We start from the raw sequence: 20,248 nt of genomic DNA, 5'->3' as shown, positions 1-20,248 counted from the left end.
GGATGAGAGTGGAGGAGAGAGAAGGAAGAAAAGAGAGGAAGAGAACAGGAGAAGAAAAGGAGATGAGAGAGGAGAGAGGTAGAAGAGGAGAGAGGGGGAGAGGATCCCTCGCGTCCAGCGTTGGTCTGCAGATTAATGAATCCCAACCTCGTCCGGCGGGACCTGCACACTCCAAATCACTGCCAGTGCCGAGGCCACACTTGACACCTTGTGCCAGGGGCTCTCCACGTGGACGCCCTGCAGAGAACTTCTCAATTCCTCTGTCACAAGCAATGCCCAGGCTGGACAGGGGGGGCTGATACCGTCAAGTTTAGAGAGTTCATGGTCACACTTCCACAACCAAATGACCGCTCGGATTCTTTCTGCATTAAGAATCAAACGCTCAAGGTTGACTGCAAGGCACTGACGGAATCTCTGCACAGCATGCAAGAGGCATGCCCGCCCACCCAGTGCGGCATCACCTCCCAGGGCCACTCAAACAGAGGGCGACTCTCGCTCCAGTTTGAAACGTTCTCACCCAGTGGGAAGACAGTATTGGCCCAGATGGGTGGACCAGGCGGTGACTTCCCCCCCACGTGGCTTTGAGAAAGTTATCGCGTAAGCGTCGTGAGGAGTGAATAGGAGCGGCGACACAAATGCATGAGACCGGTCTCATGTTGAGCCAAGTTTGTTTTTACTCCCAAATTCACGGACACGCGACTCCCGCACTCAAGCACTACCCTAGACGCAGCACAGCGCAACAAAAGCATTAAAAATACACCAACACTACATTTGACCAACATCAATACAGAACATTTCTAAGACTACACGCGCCTGCATACACCGGAGCACATTGCACGACTGCACACCATCTGTCTCCCCAGGTGCAGATGAGCAGCGGCTCGCGATCCTTCAACCCCATTAGTCCCCGCGACCCCCACGCCGACCCAGGCGCTACTGGTCAATCCCCTTGGCTACAACCACCACCCCCCCTCCACTACAATCACCCCTGCCATACCCCCGCCCCCCCCCCTCCTATGCCCAGTCGTCACGCAGGAAATGGGTTAAAATGTGGCGCAAGCGTGCGTGTGAAGGCTGGGACTCCGCGACGATACTATATGTAGTGGCCCCGATGACTACTGGGAAACTAGAAGCGAACGAGCAACCCACATCCAAGACGTTCACCACTCACCGAAACGCCATCTCTCTCCAGCAATGTCCATCATCGGTCCCCGTACAGTGACCACCGCCGCCGCAGCAGGCTCTCTTTTGCAAGAGGGTCCCTTCTCAGTTGGTTTGTTTGCACGGGTTCATACCTGTAGTGTGGCTCATCAAGTCACCGGGACATCAAAGTCCACGTGAAGTCACACTCGCGTCCTCTATAAAGACATGTGGAAACTACACTTTTCCATAACAGGACCTCATTGGCCAGAGGATTGAGTTAACACACAGCCTCTTCATCGCAAGCCAAACGCTATACCCTCTGCCCATACTCGACATCTCTGCTTTGGCTTGCACCAATACAGTGGATGGGAAATCCTCTCACCACAATCCCTGCCACAGGACACAACTCCTCTATACTCAGCGGGCTTGAGGCGATGTCGACGTTATCGTCATCCTTTTCTAAGCCTGTATGTATATGTACGTTTAACTTATTTCACACCGTACGTAGCCAACCGTGCTAATCAGAGTAAGAATGTTTGTTATTGCCCACTCTTATGAGTCCAGTCCATCACGAATGTGCATTAATCACACATTGCAGAAGGCTTTCTGAAACACTGTTTTGAGACTGTTGCAGAACTGGCTCCGACTCAGGGATGAATCTCGAACATGAGCTGGCAGTGTGTACCACGTCTTTGGCCGGGAGATCCCAAAACTGCGCTGGCCGTATCACACACAATTTACACGCGGGTACAGCAGCAGGTCACCCCGAGCCGCGGATCGTAGTCAGAGTCGATTTGGGTCTGTTGAAGCTGGTAAGATAGGATGGAGCAGATTGATGAAGACTCTTGAAGACAATTAAGCATAATTTCTACACAATCCTGTATTTAATAGGTAGCCAGTGCAGCTCACCACGTATCACCAACTGGAGTGGCCGCAGACGAACAGCGCTGGCAGAGCCGAAGATGCTCTTGCAGTTGTCTACTCGGCAGATGATGAATGCCTGGACGAGCATCCTGGCAGTCTCCACAGAGCACGATAGACTGTGCGCAGTTGTCGAAGCTGGTAGAAGCAGCGTCTAGTCAGGCGCCTGATGCGATTGGCGAATGTCAGTTCGCTGTCCACAAGGACACCAAGGGATGTTACCTTATTCGACACTGGATGTCACAGCCATGAAGTTGGTGGCACTCCCATAACTATTCTGCAGATGCGCTTCTCCACGCTGAAATTGAAGGACATTATTGCCAGTGTGAAGCAGCCGGGGCGATCAATGTTTGGCCCCAAGGGGAGCGGCATTCTACCAGACGCTGGGAGCCGTTCACACGGCGATGCGAGAGTCGACTCCGGCTCTCGACCCCGGCGCGTCATTGAGCACCGCGGCCCACATCCTCACGCCGAGGCTCCTATCCAGAGCCTCCACAGCTCCTCCTTTTCCTTCTACTGCTCCTCCTCCAGCTGCTCCCACTAGAGTTCACAAACCCAGAGAGCCTGGAGCCACCTCTTCTCCATGAGCTCCAATGGTTCCACACACACCAGCACCAACTTAGAATCAGAATATCTATTTATACTAGAAGAATCCGATGAGTTAAAGCTCTTTTCTTTCACAGACATCGACTCGGTGTCCTCACTCCGTCTCCCGAGCCACTGACTGAGTCTCCTGAAGCCTCTCATTCTCATCTCCCTCCATGTGTTACGTGGAGCAGCCAACTGGGGACCTGGGTGCCCTCGGTTTGTCCGTGGTTTGGGCACCACTCGTGCATCTGCCTAGGAGGGCGGCTTCATGACTTCTGCCGCTGGGTTTGGCTCGATGCCTGGCGGTCCTAGTCACTCTGAGGTCATGGTTTTCAATGTGCACGTTTTCACGCTCTTTATGTTCTATCTTAGAGTATATAGTAGCAGTCCTTTATAACCCGATGAGATACACAAACTGCACATCCTTCATCGTGTCTGCATCCATGCCTCTCTAGGCGCTGAAGGTTTTTAGGTCACAATGCCACCGGTGGTTTTGTAGGAGACTGGTTTCCTCCCACTTCAGAGTAAATTTTTGTAGGTGTTCCCGGTTTCACGCCGCTCAGGAAATAAAGTTTGGACAAGTCAGATGAATGTGAAGCGCTCAGTTCTCGATGCGGGCTCCGCAGCGCCTTCAGCCGGACGCAACACGTCAGCGATTATCCTCCTTTCACGTCGCAGTTTGCTGGGCATCTTTGGCAATTGCTCTGGGCCGATTGCCTCCCCGTCTCCTCGATCATCCCAGCCTCTCCCCATTGCATCGTATTGTCCCTCAAGTTTAAATTGTTCACAAGTCTGCCTTGTTCAGTGGCTCCACACAACTTGAGTGCCTTGCTTTGACTGCACTCCGTCCGACTCCTACATCCGTCAAGAGGGGTCCGATCTCCATCTCTACACTTGTTCACACGCACGACCGAATTAATCCGAAATCTAGAATAAGTTTGTTCACGATTGCAACGTTCAATGGATATTCTCTATCTCAATACAACAGCTCCACCACAGGTGATGCTACGCAATGGAAACTCTACATTGGTGCAAACAATTAACTTTGCGACTCCTGTCACCTCGGGAGACACTCGTGGGTGTTAGAGGTCATGGCACAAGAGGCAGCGAAGCTTCAACTCTTTCATGCCATTGGGCCCACGACGTTCCTCACTGCCTACCTCCCCCGATCCTCACTCCCGGGTTCTTGACCAGGACGTTCTACATCATGATCGCTATTTCATGGTCACTTCTGTTCTACTTCTGTGTAATTGTTTCTATTCACTGATCATGATCTTCAGTCATTTAATTCCACTTTCTTATTGTGGTAAGGAGGATGATGGTTAAGGTGATGGGGAAATTCAATTAGGAATTGTGTTCTTGCTTTTACGCTATATTTAAAAACACAGATTTAGCATTCTGTGTGTTCAATGTAATGGCGCCTTAGATGGCTGATCTATGCCAGCAAGGAGCCAGAGTGATTAAAAATACTAGTTGACGAGATCAATACTTGCTCTCGCCACGTATCTTGCCGATGGTCATAACCCCACCCAGGTCTGGAAATGGGCCGAGGTGAGGTCACAAATGTCTGCAGCCGCCGAGGGCTAAATCCCGGTCCTGGGAAGCCGATCTTGGTAGTCTCAGCCCGGCCGACACTCAGGCCGCAGCGTCTAGTCATTGGCGTGCACCTTCTCGTGCTTCCTCAGGCTGCTGGCCTGGATGAAGGCCTTCTTGCACATGGTGCACTTGAAGGGCTTCTCGCCGGTGTGCGTGCGCTCATGGCTCTTTAGGCACGACAGCTTGCGGAACGTCTTGCCGCACGCGGTGCAGCCGTGCGGCCGCTCGCCCGTGTGGATCATCTCGTGGACCTTGAGGTCGTTGGCCTGGATGAAGGCGCTGCCGCACGCCTCGCACTTGAAGGGCTTCTCACCAGTGTGTGTGCGCTCGTGCACCTTGAGGTAGGACACCTTGCGGAAACCCTTGCCGCACGTGGTGCACTCGTGCGGCCGCTCGCCCGTGTGCATGCGGTGGTGCTTCTTGAGGTCGCTGGCCTGGATGAAGGAGCTGCCGCACACGGAGCACACGTAGGGCTTCTCACCCGTGTGGATCATCTCGTGGCTGCGCAGGTGCGAGTGCTTGCGGAACGTCTTGCCGCACGTCGGGCACTCGTGCGGCCGCTCACCCGTGTGGATCATCTCGTGGAACTTGAGGTCGTTGGGCTGGATGAAGGCGCTGCCGCACACGGAGCACACATAGGGCTTCTCGCCCGTGTGGATGCGCTCGTGGATCTTGAGGTACGACGTCTGCTTGAACGCCTTTCCGCACGTGGCGCACACGTGCGGCTTCTCACCCGTGTGCATGCGCTGGTGCTTGCGCAGGTTGCTGGACTGCGTGAAGGCGCCGCCGCACACGAAGCAAACGTAGGGCTTCTCGCCGGTGTGGATCAGCTCGTGGCTCTTGAGGTGCGACATGCTGCGGAACGCCTTGCCGCACGTGGCGCACTCATGCGGCTTCTCACCCGTGTGGATCAGCTCGTGCAGCTTGAGGTCCTTGGACTGGGTGAAGGCGCTGCCGCATGTCGTGCACTTGTAGGGCTTCTCGCCCGTGTGCGTGCGCTCATGGATCTTGAGGTTGGACGATTGCATGAAGCCCTTGCCGCACGTGGTGCAGATGTGGGTTCGCTCGCCCCGGCGGATGCGCACGGGCGGCGGCGGCCGCGTGTGCTTCCTCATGTGGGTCTGGATCGAGCGCTCGGTGAGGAACTCCTCGAAGCAGATGGGGCACGAGTAGCCCCCGTCCTCGTCGCCGGGGCGCCGCAGAGCCGCCACTGCGAATCATAAACGCTCCGTTAGGACTCTACCTGTATTGGTGGTGGTTGTAATGGTGGATTGGTTAGGGTGGATGATGGTGTCTGGCAAAGAAACAACCCCCTACCTCCTCGGTGGTACCGGACGGTAGCCACCACAGCAGCTAAGAGAGGCTCTGGATGGGTGCGAGGGGCTGGTAACCTCTCCACCTTCAATTGAATTACCACTCACCGAACTAAGCTTGTGCCGGAGGCCCCGTGAGGACAGGCGTCTATGGCGTCTCCTGGTCACACCCCATTTGACAGAGCCAGGAGACCTGCAGTGTTCTACTAAGAGGTGGGGCCTTACCATTAAGCACCTGCCTGGGTATTGTGTCATGAAACACTCAACCCCCTCAACTCCTCATGTAGCTTTAAAGCACTGCGGTGACATCACCGCCACTTAGTGGAAATTGGCGGTTGTTGTTGGTGGTAATGGTGGTGATAGTGACGGTGGTGATAGTGACGGTGGTGATGGTAGTAAAGGTAGTGATGGTGATCATGGTGGTGGTGATGATTTTGTCTGTATTGCGCCATTGGAACTGCCACGAAAAGGAACTCAGACAGCCAGGAGAGCCTCAGAACAAGGCGTGAAGGGAGACGGTATCACATAGCTCCTTCCCAAGTCTCTTCTTGGGGTCTCTCGTTTGCCAATCCCAGGCAAGGCCTTGTACCAGCCCGCCCAAGCCGGTGGCCGTGCCACGTGTCGATCGCTCTATTAACTTTACCCTTCGGCGGTGGTGTTTCCTGGTTTACCTGCGTTCTAGCGTCGTCACAAGCCACGAGACCAACTTCGCGGTGCGACCATGGGGAACTGTAGATTTATAAACGGGGGGCTAATGCCAACCAACAACTTCGCGATAACGTTTGGCGATACCCCTTGGGTAAGCTGTGGTTTTCTGGACGTTCGGTGATGCACATGGAAGCAGTGAGAAGGGAGGGAGAGGAGGAGGAGGGGACCAACCCTGGCTCATGTTCTCCATCTTCACCGCCTCCTCAGTGCACTCCCAGCTCCCGCGAGCGTCTGGCAAGGCCTCTATGGCATCGCTGGAAGTGGTGGCATGGATGTCGTCTCCGCCCAGAGCTGGCAAAACCATCAAAACAAAGATTCTACCCATTAGCCCACAGAGACAGTTGGGGCAAGTGTTGCAGCACCTATGAAGGCCAGCATGGTACACGTGTGGGTGGTGTGGACAGTGCCACTGCCGGCCGACTTCGTCTCCTTCATGGCTGAATCGACTTATGGGAGGCCCATTACTGGTTTTGATAAGCACCTCTGGCACAGAAGTCCCTCGGTTAACGTTTTCAATCCTTTCCGTAAAAACTACTGTTCACCAAAATAACTGTCAATCAAATTACCTTGTAAGTTGAAAAATAAGTCAAAATCATTGAGTCTGCACAAGAGAGCTGTTTCCACTGCAAAAACTGAAGATGAAATGCAAAAAAAGCTAGTCAAGGTCTAAAGTCTCAGAGATGGGCATCACTAATTGGCTGAGGGCATGGCCCAGCCCCCTTACGAGCACTCAGATTGGCCAAAATTGGCGCCCGCGTGCATAATGTAAACATACCGTTAATCAAAATGTTAACGTTAGTCAAAACCACAGGGTCCTGTGGGAGGCCAAACGTTAACCGAAAAACCATGAACCGATGTCACTTAACTGAGGGACTACTGTTTTGGCTGTGAGTGGGAATTGAACTCGGGTCACTGGGTCCATGGCACAGCAGGCAAACCACTGCACCACCACTGTCCACGAACACAAAAGAAAAACACTCATGCACACGCGCACACACAACAGCCGCCAATTCACCACGAAGTGGCGGTGATGTCACCACGGCGCCCGTGCCATGCCAGACCAGGTGTACTCCGAGGCCATGTGGAGTGTCGAAGGCTGACAGGTGACAGGGACAGATCCAGGTGCAATGGGAGATCTGATTGGGATGATTGTCAAAATATTTTTTTTTAACCAGGTAAAGCCCACTAAGCTATGCAGCAGAAGTCACCGGGCCACAAATGACATCTCAACAAAGTGGCTCATCGTGTGGAAATTTCTCGCCGTCAAATACTCTGAACGCATGTTTCTAAATGTGAAGGGAATAACCGGAGGACCCAGATAAAAATCCACATGTCCACGGGTAGAACATGCAAACTCCAAATATACAGCAGGGGTTTGGGCTGGGATCGAACCCACGACCTCCTGCATACCTGGCGAGGTAGTTAACATATCGCCACCGCAGTGCCCCACTCCTCTGCATGTATGGCAAGGCGATGTTGAATAATCCTTGCCAGGACCTTTCCCGGCACAATGAGGAGAAAGATGCCCCAGAAGTTGTTGCAATCAGTGCATTCCCCGTTTTTTATTTAAATGGGGACCATCAGGGCAACATTCAAATCCTGCGGATCTCGTACTGTGGATCACACAGTTGTAACGATGTTACATCGGATGGTGACATCACCACATCACCAAACCACACTGCCCAGGTACAGAAACTTCTCCACTCTCTCCACAACTGCCCGACGCACGCAAACACAAACCTCACGTACACCAACACATGTGCACTAACACGCATTAACACACATGCCCACACACACTAATACAATCATGCAAAAACACATGAACGACGACAAAGACCACCCGTATAGCCTTAATAGATTACAGGATTAAGTGCTGTTAGCAAGCACTTATGAAGGCCGGCACGGGACACGAGGGAGTTGGTGGGGAGTCCCATGGCCGTCTGCCTTTGCCTTTCAAGTACCAATATTTACACACTGCACCAGGTACTCATTTGAGGCTGAGTCGACCTAGGCGAGACCCAGGTCCAGTTCAGATAATTGTCACCGATGTTGACCGTGGGCAGGAATTGAACCTAGGTGGCCAGGTTCATAGCGCAGCTCACTAAATGCTGCACTACCACAATAACACACATCCCACACTACCACACACACATGCACATAGCAGCCGCCATTTGCCACTAAGTGGCGGCGATGTTACCACGGCACTTGTGTCAGGCTATGTGCACGTGAAGTGTTGAACGCCCGCTGACAGGTCACAGGACAGACCCATGTGCCATGGGTTGACTGAGATAACTGGATGCACCACCTGTGCTCCCTACTGTGCTAACTTGCTGTGTTTTAGCCGCCTGACAATTCTATTGTTGTTGTGAGCATCGCTCCTCTGCACTCTGCTGTTGCTGAAGGGCGTCTGGCTACAATTGCCCAGGAGCATTCTTCACGAGCCTCCTCACAGAGGCTGATACCTTGACACCGCTGGTACCAGATATTGGAAAGTCCACTCAGCTTCATATTCTCTCGTACCACATCACTTCAGCTTTTCTCTAGCCCGTGCCGCGCCCGTTTAGACCCTTCTATCCGGTCGAACAAAAGCTGTTTGGGGGCATGTGGTGGGTGGGCATGCGTACTGCCGCACGTACACTAAGACACAGACAAACGCCTCCATACACTATGGTGCTGGGACACAGTGTGGCACTGTTTGCGGAAGTCACACAAACCTAGATCACTCCTCTCGGTGAGACGCTGCTGTTAAAGTGAAGTTCCACCAAGCGCCAACAGACCGTGGATGGGTCTGGGCCTCACAGCACTGGGGGAGTCGCAGGCCAGAGGTCGCAAACGGGTTTTGATTCCTTACCCGTACCCGGCCGCACCAGGGTCGCAAATGGGTACCCGTACCCGGCCGGGTACGGGTATCCATTCCCTACCCGTACCCTACCCGAAATGAGTGACAAACGGTTACTCACCAGTGACTCATGGCCTACCCGTACCCGGCCGCACCAGGGTTGCAAACGGCTACCCATACCCGGCCGGGTACGGGTACCCAGGTATCGGGTAGGGTACGGGTATCGGGTACCCGGTTGCGACCTCTGTCGCAGGCTCTGCGTTATGGCAATTTGGGTTTTGGGAGTTTTGTAATATTTTAAAAACGAGCGACAAAAATACTTCCGGCGCAAAGCAGATCGCAAAACTCTGGTTTCCCCCTTCAAAAACACTGCATGGAAATATAATTCTAGAGCAGTGCGAAGCGGGGAAACCCTCCAGAAACAGAGGCGATGTCACGCGTGGTTACTGGGAAGGGAACCCAGGGGAGACGCTCGGCCAGAAGCGGATGTGGGAGTTGAGCATCACGTGGACTGGATCCCAAGTGATCGCAACTCTCATGGCCGGACTTGCGTAGTGGATCCTAGTGGTGCAAGTTTGGTGCGGAGACCTCGTGGTGCGACTCATAAATGTTAAGAGGGAGGTTAAAAGCAGCGGAGACATGATTTGTACGTGTGTGAAAGCTAGGGACGCAATGGCCACGAGATGTTAACTACCTCACCTGGTATACAATAGATCGTGGGTTCGATCCCAATCCTGATGCCGTAAACTCGGAATTTGCATGTCTCTCTCTCTCTCTCCCCATGGATTTTTCTCTGGGTCCTTCGGTTTTTCCCTCCACATTTAGAAACGTGCGTGTATTTGGCTGCTATACATTTTCACGTGAGATAAGCCCCTGCATTGAGCTATCAGATGTGGGATGGTCGCTTCTGAAAACAAGCTGTATAGCTCAGTGAGCTTTACCTGGTAAGATAAAAATAGTTTGTAGTTTTATGTTGAACTTCCTTGGCACCGAATGTAGCCAACCATGCTAATCGGAGGTGGGCGGGGGGGGGACAACAAACTAAACACAGTTGAACCCGTAGGCTTTCGCAACCAATAGTATTCATAAGAGGTTTTTGCGTTAGATCACGTAAATGCGTCGTGAAACCCGCCACAGCCAATGAGTAAGGCTCGTCACGTAAACAAAACGTGCCAATTCATTACTAGTTCAGTACACCGGTGTGATCAGGAGTAAACCCACTAAAACATTTACAATTCGAGTACCGTGACGTTTTCGCGGTAATTACAACTCGGCCTCATCAGGCGACGGCCACAGTTTTGGAGAAATCCTCCTCCTGTTTCTGTCTCAGAGGGAGTAAATGTGATGCCGTCACTTGTGAGCCAATCAGGTGCCAATACCAGAGGGGGTGGGGGGAGGTGATGGATATCCATTATTCAAAACTAAACACATCAGCAAAAAGCAGTAGCGGCTGTAAAGAGATGAGTCTGAGTGCAGGGAGGGGAATCACCCACTAGCGAAAGCCCCCGTGAGGGGTGGGCGCACCCCGGGGCTTCCCAGCCACTGGCAAATGAGCGTCCCCGCCTCCTCCTCTTGCTGTTCCTGCTGCTGCTGCTCCACCTCCTCCTCGCACTTGATGAGGGCGCCGTGCGCCTGCAACTCCAACCCTGACATCTCAGCGGTGTCTCGAGGACGTGCAGCACCTGGGGAGGGTGTGGGGTTCAAATGTCCACATGTAACCACACGCGGCAATCACACATAACCTACAAGCCACATGGGGCGATCACCACACAGCCTACAAGCCACATGGGGTGATCACCACACAGCCTACAAGCCACACGGGGTGATCACCACACAACCTACAAGCCACACGGGGTGATCACCACACAGCCTACAAGCCACACAGGGTGATCACCACACAACCTACAAGCCACATGGGGTGATCACCACACAGCCTACAAGCCACACAGGGTGATCACCACACAACCTACAAGCCACACGGGGTGATCACCACCTAACCTACAAGCCACACGGGGCGATCACCACACACAGCCACACGGGGCGATCACCACACACAACCACACGGTGATGATAGTTATGATGATGATGGTGGTGGTGATTATAGTGATGGTGGTGGTGGTGATGATAGTGATGATGATGGTGGTGGTTGTAATGATGATAGTGATGATGGTGGTGGTGATGATGATAGTGATGATGGTGGTGGTGGTGATGATGATAGTGATGATGGTGGTGGTGGTGATGATGATAGTGATGATGGTGGTGGTGGTGGTGATGATGATAGTGATGATGGTGGTGGTGGTGATGATCATAGTGATGATGGTGGTGGTGGTGATGATGATAGTGATGATAGTGATGATGGTGGTGGTGGTGATGATGATAGTGATGATAGTGATGATGGTGGTGGTGGTGATGATGATAGTGATGATGTTGGTGGTGGTGGTGGTGATGATGATAGTGATGATGGTGGTGGTGATGATGATAGTGATGATGGTGGTGGTGATGATGATAGTGATGGTGGTGGTTGTAATGATGATAGTGATGATGGTGGTGGTGATGATGATAGTGATGATGGTGGTGGTGGTGATGATGATAGTGATGATGGTGGTGGTGGTGATGATGATAGTGATGATGGTGGTGGTGGTGGTGATGATGATAGTGATGATGGTGGTGGTGGTGATGATCATAGTGATGATGGTGGTGGTGGTGGTGATGATGATAGTGATGATAGTGATGATGGTGGTGGTGGTGATGATGATAGTGATGATAGTGATGATGGTGGTGGTGGTGATGATGATAGTGATGATGGTGGTGGTGGTGGTGGTGATGATGATAGTGATGATGGTGGTGGTGGTGGTGATGATGATAGTGATGATGGTGGTGGTGATGATGATAGTGATGATGGTGGTGGTGGTGGTGGTGATGATGATAGTGATGATGGTGGTGGTGGTGGTGATGATGATAGTGATGATGGTGGTGGTGGTGGTGATGATGATAGTGATGATGGTGATGATAGTGATGATGGTGGTGGTGGTGGTGATGATGATAGTGATGATGGTGGTGGTGGTGGTGGTGATGATGATAGTGATGATGGTGGTGGTGGTGATGATGATAGTGATGATGGTGGTGGTGGTGATGATGATAGTGATGATGGTGGTGGTGGTGGTGGTGATGATGATAGTGATGATGGTGGTGGTGGTGATGATGATAGTGATGATGGTGGTGGTGGTGATGATGATAGTGATGATGGTGGTGGTGGTGATGATGATAGTGATGATGGTGGTGGTGATGATGATAGTGATGATGGTGGTGGTGATGATGATAGTGATGATGGTGGTGATGATGATAGTGATGATGGTGGTGATGATGATAGTGATGATGGTGGTGGTGGTGATGATGATAGTGATGATGGTGGTGGTGGTGATGATGATAGTGATGATGGTGGTGATGATGATAGTGATGATGGTGGTGATGATGATAGTGATGATGGTGGTGATGATGATGATGATAGTGATGGTGGTGGTGGTGATGATAGTAATGATGATGGTGGTGGTGGTGATGATAGTAATGATGATGGTGGTGGTGGTGATGATAGTGATGATGGTGGTGGTGGTGGTGATGATAGTGATGATGGTGGTGGTGATGATAGTAATGATGGTGGTGGTGGTGGTGGTGATGATAGTAATGATGGTGGTGGTGGTGATGATAGTGATGATGATGGTGATGACAGTGAGGATGATGGTGGTGGTGATGATAGTGATGATGGTGGTGATGATAGTGATGATAGTGGTGGTGATGATAGTGATGGTGGTGGTGATGATAGTGATAACGATGGTGTTGGTGATGATATTGACGATGGTGTTGGTGATGATAGTGATGATGATGGTGGTGGTGATGATAGTGATGATTGTGGTGGTGGTGGTGGTGGTGATGGTGATAGTGATGATGGTGATGGTGATAGTGATGATGGTGGTGGTGGTGATGATAGTGATGATGGTGTTGGTGGTGATAGTGATGATGGTGGTGGTGATGATAGCAATGATGATGATGAAAGTGATGATGGTGGTGGTGATAGTGATGATGGTGGTGGTGATGATAGTGATGATGATGATGATGGTGATAATGGTAGTGATGAAGATGGTGGAAATGGTAGTGATGAAGATGGTGGTAATGGTAGTGATGAAGATGGTGGTAATGGTAGTGATGATGATGGTGGTGGTGGTGATAGTGATGATGGTGGTGGTGATAGTGATTATGGTGGTGGTGATGATAGTGATGATGGTGGTGGTGATGATAGTGATGATGGTGGTGGTGATAGTGATGATGGTGATGGTGGTGGTGGTGATGATGATAGTGATGATGGTGGTGGTGGTGATGATGATAGTGATGATGGTGGTGGTGGTGATGATGATAGTGATGATGGTGGTGATGATGATAGTGATGATGGTGGTGGTGGTGATGATAGTGATGATGGTGGTGGTGGTGATGATGATAGTGATGATGGTGGTGATGATGATAGTGATGATGGTGGTGATGATGATGATGATAGTGATGGTGGTGATGATAGTAATGATGATGGTGGTGGTGGTGATGATAGTAATGATGATGGTGGTGGTGGTGATGATAGTGATGATGGTGGTGGTGGTGGTGATGATAGTGATGATGGTGGTGGTGATGATAGTAATGATGGTGGTGGTGGTGGTGATGATAGTAATGATGGTGGTGGTGGTGATGATAGTGATGATGATGGTGGTGGTGATGATAGTGATGATGATGGTGATGACAGTGAGGATGATGGTGGTGGTGATGATAGTGATGATGGTGGTGATGATAGTGATGATAGTGGTGGTGATGATAGTGATGGTGGTGGTGATGATAGTGATAACGATGGTGTTGGTGATGATATTGACGATGGTGTTGGTGATGATAGTGATGATGATGGTGGTGGTGATGATAGTGATGATGGTGGTGGTGGTGATGATAGTGATGATTGTGGTGGTGGTGGTGGTGGTGATGGTGATAGTGATGATGGTGGTGGTGGTGATGAAAGTGATGATGGTGGTGGTGATAGTGATGATGGTGGTGGTGATGATAGTGATGATGATGATGATGGTGATAATGGTAGTGATGAAGATGGTGGAAATGGTAGTGATGAAGATGGTGGTAATGGTAGTGATGAAGATGGTGGTAATGGTAGTGATGATGATGGTGGTGGTGATAGTGATGATGGTGGTGGTGATAGTGATTATGGTGGTGGTGATGATAGTGATGATGGTGGTGGTGATGATAGTGATGATGGTGGTGGTGATAGTGATGATGGTGATGGTGGTGATAGTAATGATGATGGTGGTGATAGTGATGATGATGGTGGTGATAGTGATGATGATGGTGGTGGTGATAGTGATAGTGATGATGATGGTGATAGTGATGATGATGGTGGTGATGGTAGTGATGAAGATGGTGGAAATGGTAGTGATGAAGATGGTGGTAATGGTAGTGATGAAGATGGTGGTAATGGTAGTGATGAAGATGGTGGTAATGGTAGTGATGAAGATGGTGGTAATGGTAGTGATGAAGATGGTGGTAATGGTAGTGATGATGATGGTGGTGGTGGTGATGATAGTGATGGTGGTGGTGATGATAGTGATGATGGTGGTGGTGATGATAGTGATGATGGTGGTGGTGATGATAGTGATGATGGTGGTGGTGATGATAGTGATGATGGTGGTGGTTGCAATTATGGTGGTGATGATGGTGATGATGGTAATGGTGGTGATGATGGTAATGGTGGTGATGGTGATAATGGTGGTGATGGTGGTAATGGTGATGATGGTGGTAATGGTGGTGACGATGGTGTTGGCGATGGTGGTGACGATGGTGGTGGCGATGATGACGGTTGCGACGATGGTGGTAATGGTGGTGGTGGTGATGGTGATGATTGTGGTAATGATGGTCACAATCATGGTGGTGGTGATTATGGTGGTTGTGATGGTGGTAATGGTGAAGGTGATGATCGTGGTAATAGTGATGATGATGATGGTAATGATGATGGTAATGGTGGTGATGATGTTGGTGATGATGATCGTGGTGGTAATGGTAGTGGTGGTAATGGTAGTGATGGTGGTCGTGGTGATAGTGATGATAGTGGCGATGATCATAGTGATGATGGTAATGGTGGTGATGATGATGGTGGTGGTAATGGTAGTGATGGTGATGGTAGTGATGATTATGATGGTGGTGGTTGTAGTGATAATATGATGGTGGTGGGTGATGGCAGTGATGATGATGGTGGTGATGGCAGTGATGATAGTGGTGATGGTAGTGATGATGGTGGTGATGGTAGTGATGATGGTGGTGATGGTACTGATGGTGGTGAAGGTACTGATGATGGTGGTGGTGGTGATGGTAGTGATGGTGATGATGATAATGATGGTGGTGATGGTACTGATGATGGTGGTGATGGTAGTTATGATAATGGTGGTGGTGATGGTAGTGATGATGATGGTGGTGATGGTAGTGATGATGGTGGTGATAGTGATGACGATGGTGGTGATAGTGATGATGATGGTGGTGGTGATGGTAGTGATGATGATGGTGGTGGTGATGGTAGTGATGATGATGGTGGTGGTGATGGTAGTCATGATAATGGTGGTGGTGATGATAATGATGTTGGTGGTGATGATAATGATGATGGTGTTGGTGGTGAAAGTGATGATGGTGTTGGTGGTGAAAGTGATGATGGTGTTGGTGGTGAAAGTGATGATGGTGGTGGTGAAAGTGATGATGGTGGTGGTGATAGTGATGATGGTGGTGATGAAAGTGATGATGGTGGTGGTGATGAAAGTGATGATGGTGGTGGTGATGAAAGTGATGATGGTGGTGGTGATGGTAGTGATGATGATGGTGGTGGTGAAAGTGATGATGGTGATGGTGATGAAAGTGATGATGGTGGTGGTGATGGTAGTGATGATGGTGATGATGATGGTGGTGGTGATGGTAGTGATGATGATGGTGGTGGTAGTTATGATAATGGTGGTGATGATGATGATGGTGTTGGTGGTGAAAGTGATGATGGTGGTGGTGATAAAAGTGATGGTGGTGGTGATGAAAGTGATGATGGTGGTGGTGATGGTAGTGATGATGGTGGTGGTGATGATAGTGATGATAGTGATGATGGTGGTGATGGTAGTGATGATGGTAGTGATGATGGTGGTGATGGTAGTGATGATGGTGGTGATGGTAGTGATGATGGTGGTGATGGTAGTGATGATGGTAGTGATGATGATGGTGGTAATAGTGATGGTGGTGATGATGATGGTGGTGATAGTGATGGTGGTGATAGTGATGATGGTGGTGGTGATGGTAGTCATGATAATGGTGGTGGTAATGATAATGATGTTGGTGGTGAAAGTGATGATGGTGGTGGTGATGAAAGTGATGATTGTGGTGGTGGTGATGGTAGTGATGATGATGGTATTGATGATGGTGTTGGTGGTGATTGTGGTGGTGATGATGACGGTTGCGACGATGGTGGTAATGGTGGTGGTGGTGATGGTGATGATTGTGGTAATGATGGTCACAATCATGGTGGTGGTGATTATGGTGGTTGTGATGGTGGTAATGGTGAAGGTGATGATCGTGGTAATAGTGATGATGATGATGGTAATGATGATGGTAATGGTGGTGATGATGTTGGTGATGATGATCGTGGTGGTAATGGTAGTGGTGGTAATGGTAGTGATGGTGGTCGTGGTGATAGTGATGATAGTGGCGATGATCATAGTGATGATGGTAATGGTGGTGATGATGATGGTGGTGGTAATGGTAGTGATGGTGATGGTAGTGATGATTATGATGGTGGTGGTTGTAGTGATAATATGATGGTGGTGGGTGATGGCAGTGATGATGATGGTGGTGATGGCAGTGATGATAGTGGTGATGGTAGTGATGATGGTGGTGATGGTAGTGATGATGGTGGTGATGGTACTGATGGTGGTGAAGGTACTGATGATGGTGGTGGTGGTGATGGTAGTGATGGTGATGATGATAATGATGGTGGTGATGGTACTGATGATGGTGGTGATGGTAGTTATGATAATGGTGGTGGTGATGGTAGTGATGATGATGGTGGTGATGGTAGTGATGATGGTGGTGATAGTGATGACGATGGTGGTGATAGTGATGATGATGGTGGTGGTGATGGTAGTGATGATGATGGTGGTGGTGATGGTAGTGATGATGATGGTGGTGGTGATGGTAGTCATGATAATGGTGGTGGTGATGATAATGATGTTGGTGGTGATGATAATGATGATGGTGTTGGTGGTGAAAGTGATGATGGTGTTGGTGGTGAAAGTGATGATGGTGTTGGTGGTGAAAGTGATGATGGTGGTGGTGAAAGTGATGATGGTGGTGGTGATAGTGATGATGGTGGTGATGAAAGTGATGATGGTGGTGGTGATGAAAGTGATGATGGTGGTGGTGATGAAAGTGATGATGGTGGTGGTGATGGTAGTGATGATGATGGTGGTGGTGAAAGTGATGATGGTGATGGTGATGAAAGTGATGATGGTGGTGGTGATGGTAGTGATGATGGTGATGATGATGGTGGTGGTGATGGTAGTGATGATGATGGTGGTGGTAGTTATGATAATGGTGGTGATGATGATGATGGTGTTGGTGGTGAAAGTGATGATGGTGGTGGTGATAAAAGTGATGGTGGTGGTGATGAAAGTGATGATGGTGGTGGTGATGGTAGTGATGATGGTGGTGGTGATGATAGTGATGATAGTGATGATGGTGGTGATGGTAGTGATGATGGTAGTGATGATGGTGGTGATGGTAGTGATGATGGTGGTGATGGTAGTGATGATGGTGGTGATGGTAGTGATGATGGTAGTGATGATGATGGTGGTAATAGTGATGGTGGTGATGATGATGGTGGTGATAGTGATGGTGGTGATAGTGATGATGGTGGTGGTGATGGTAGTCATGATAATGGTGGTGGTAATGATAATGATGTTGGTGGTGAAAGTGATGATGGTGGTGGTGATGAAAGTGATGATTGTGGTGGTGGTGATGGTAGTGATGATGATGGTATTGATGATGGTGTTGGTGGTGATTGTGGTGGTGATGATAGTGATGAAAGTGATGGTGTTGATAGTGGTGATGATAGTGATGATGTTGGTTGTGATGATGGGTGGTGATGATAGTGATGATGGGTGGTGATGATAGTGATGGTTGTGATGATAGTGATGGTTGTGATGGGTGGTGATGATTGTGCCACACAAGCGCACACGCGAGGCGAGGCTCCCCCAGTTGAACATCGCGGCAACGGAGGAAACGAGCGAGGTCGCGATTCCCAACGCACCCAGTCGCCATACCTGTGGCCCCCTCCTCCTCCTGGCCCCCTCCTCTTCCTGGCCTCCTCCTCGTCGCCTCTTCGCCGTCGTCGCTCGCAACGCGGCCTCGCAGTTTCACTCCCGCGCGGCAGATTCCAGCCCCAGGGTCCGCGGTGAATATCAGAGGCCGACTCGCTGAGTTGAATTGTAAGGGGTCCGCGGTGAATATCAGAGGCCGACTCGCCGAGTTCAATGGTAAGGGGTCCGCGGTGAATATCAGAGGCCGACTCGCCGAGTTGAATTGCAAGGGGTCCGCGGTGAAACTCAGCTTCAGCCAGTTTTGCGGGCTAGGGGGCGCGGTGAATCTCAGCGTGTGGCTCGCAGATTTGAGTGCTAGGGACCGCGGTGAAACTCTGCTTCAGACAGTTTTCCGGGCTAGGGTGCGCGGTGAATCTCAGCGTGTGGCTCGCAGATTTGAGTGCTAGGGTCCGCGGTGAAACTCAGCTTCAGACAGTTTTGCGGGCTAGGGTGCGCGGTGAATCTCAGCGTGTGGCTCGCAGATTTGAGTGCTAGGAACCGCGGTGAAACTCAGCTTCAGACAGTTTTGCGGGCTAGGGTGCGCGGTGAATCTCAGCGTGTGGCTCGCGGATTTGAGTGCTAGGGTCCGCGGTGAAACTCAGCTCTTCGGTGGTTTGTTTTCGTACTCTTAGGTTTTTTCGGTAAAGTCACGTAGGTAAAAAAATATAAATAATAATAGAAATAAAATAATAAATCTAATTTCTATTAATTTTTATTTTTTTACCGACGTGACTTAACCAAAAAAACCTAACAGTATGAATCCTTGCAGTCACGAAAGCTTCAATTCTAGAATTAGTTTGTTTTCGTCTTTCAAGAACCCAGAATCCATTCAGTGGGAATATCAAGAGGGGGACGACATGCAACGTGGACCGGGCCAGACGTGAGGCACCCTCAAAATGATGGGCATCCAGGCTTGCCACCCTGACTATGAAACTACTCAACCAAATCTTCTTGGTTCTTTCGGTAAAGTCACGTAGAAGGGAAATAATAAAAATAATACAAATAAAACATAATAAAATGGTAATATTATATTATTTTATTATTTTTATTTTATTGTATTATTTCCCTTCTACGTGACTTTACCGAAAGAACCAAGAAGATGAATCCCTGCAGTCACGAAAGCTTTAAATCGATACTCAACCAAACTCGAAGTAAAATTTCGATTTAAAGCTTTCGTGACTGCAGGGATTCATCTTCTTGGTTCTTTCGGTAAAGTCACGTAGAATGGAGAATTATATTATTTTATTGTATTATTTTAGAAATATTTTATTGTTTTATTTTTTATTATTTTATTACTTCCATTCTACGTGACTTTACCGAAAGAACCAAGAAGACAAACTCGAAGTTTTAATATTTTACCAGCTAAGGCCCCCCAACTGAGCCACATGGCGCCTTCCCAGGATCGGCCTGGCGAGCGCAACTTTGTAGCAGCTCAATCAAGTGGCTCATCGTGAGGCTCGCGGTCAGAGAGACGCGCTCGGAGCACCGCCTCAAGCCCGGGGCCGCGCTCTCTGGAGAAAGCGCAGTCGAAAGCCCAAAACCCACCGACTCGCGCTAGCAGACACCTCGTTTTGATTTAAAGCTTTCGTGACTGCAGGGATTCATATTTCTTGGTTCTTTCGGTGAAGTCACGTAGAAGGGAAATAAAAAATAATTGTTTTATATTTATAAAATAAAAATGATTTTTGATATTTATAAAATAATAAAATGTATAGATTTATATT

At 49.8% G+C, this 20,248-nt stretch overlaps 1 protein-coding gene across 1 annotated transcript; it reads right to left on the bottom strand.

Annotated features, from left to right (window-relative positions):
- Positions 1-651: 651 nt before the first annotated feature.
- LOC144737701 (uncharacterized) lies at positions 652-18,837 on the bottom strand. Its single transcript, XM_078620555.1, has 4 exons — positions 18,489-18,837; positions 10,602-10,790; positions 6,441-6,560; positions 652-5,458 (listed from the first exon to the last, which is right to left on the bottom strand). Exons 2-4 carry the CDS (start codon positions 10,759-10,761, stop codon positions 4,302-4,304), a joined length of 1,437 nt encoding a protein of 478 aa, XP_078476681.1. The 5' UTR covers positions 10,762-10,790; positions 18,489-18,837; the 3' UTR covers positions 652-4,301.
- Positions 18,838-20,248: the final 1,411 nt, after the last annotated feature.

Source organism: Lampetra planeri, chromosome 72, assembly GCF_965212315.1.
Source record: "Lampetra planeri chromosome 72, kcLamPlan1.2.h2, whole genome shotgun sequence".
In the NCBI taxonomy this organism is placed as follows: domain Eukaryota; kingdom Metazoa; phylum Chordata; class Hyperoartia; order Petromyzontiformes; family Petromyzontidae; genus Lampetra; species Lampetra planeri.
This window is presented reverse-complemented; position numbering and strand designations above follow the sequence as displayed.

What these genes read in the sequence shown, in the direction of transcription:
- LOC144737701 (XM_078620555.1), bottom strand. Translation starts at nt 10,761, where the DNA reads ATGTCAGGGTTGGAGTTGCAGGCGCACGGCGCCCTCATCAAGTGCGAG. An exon ending in CCTCACGGGGGCTTTCGCTA is followed by an intron (nt 6,561 to 10,601) that starts GTGGGTGATTCC and finishes TGGTTTTGCCAG; the next exon opens with CTCTGGGCGGAGACGACATC. An exon ending in GATGGAGAACATGAGCCAGG is followed by an intron (nt 5,459 to 6,440) that starts GTTGGTCCCCTC and finishes TATGATTCGCAG; the next exon opens with TGGCGGCTCTGCGGCGCCCC.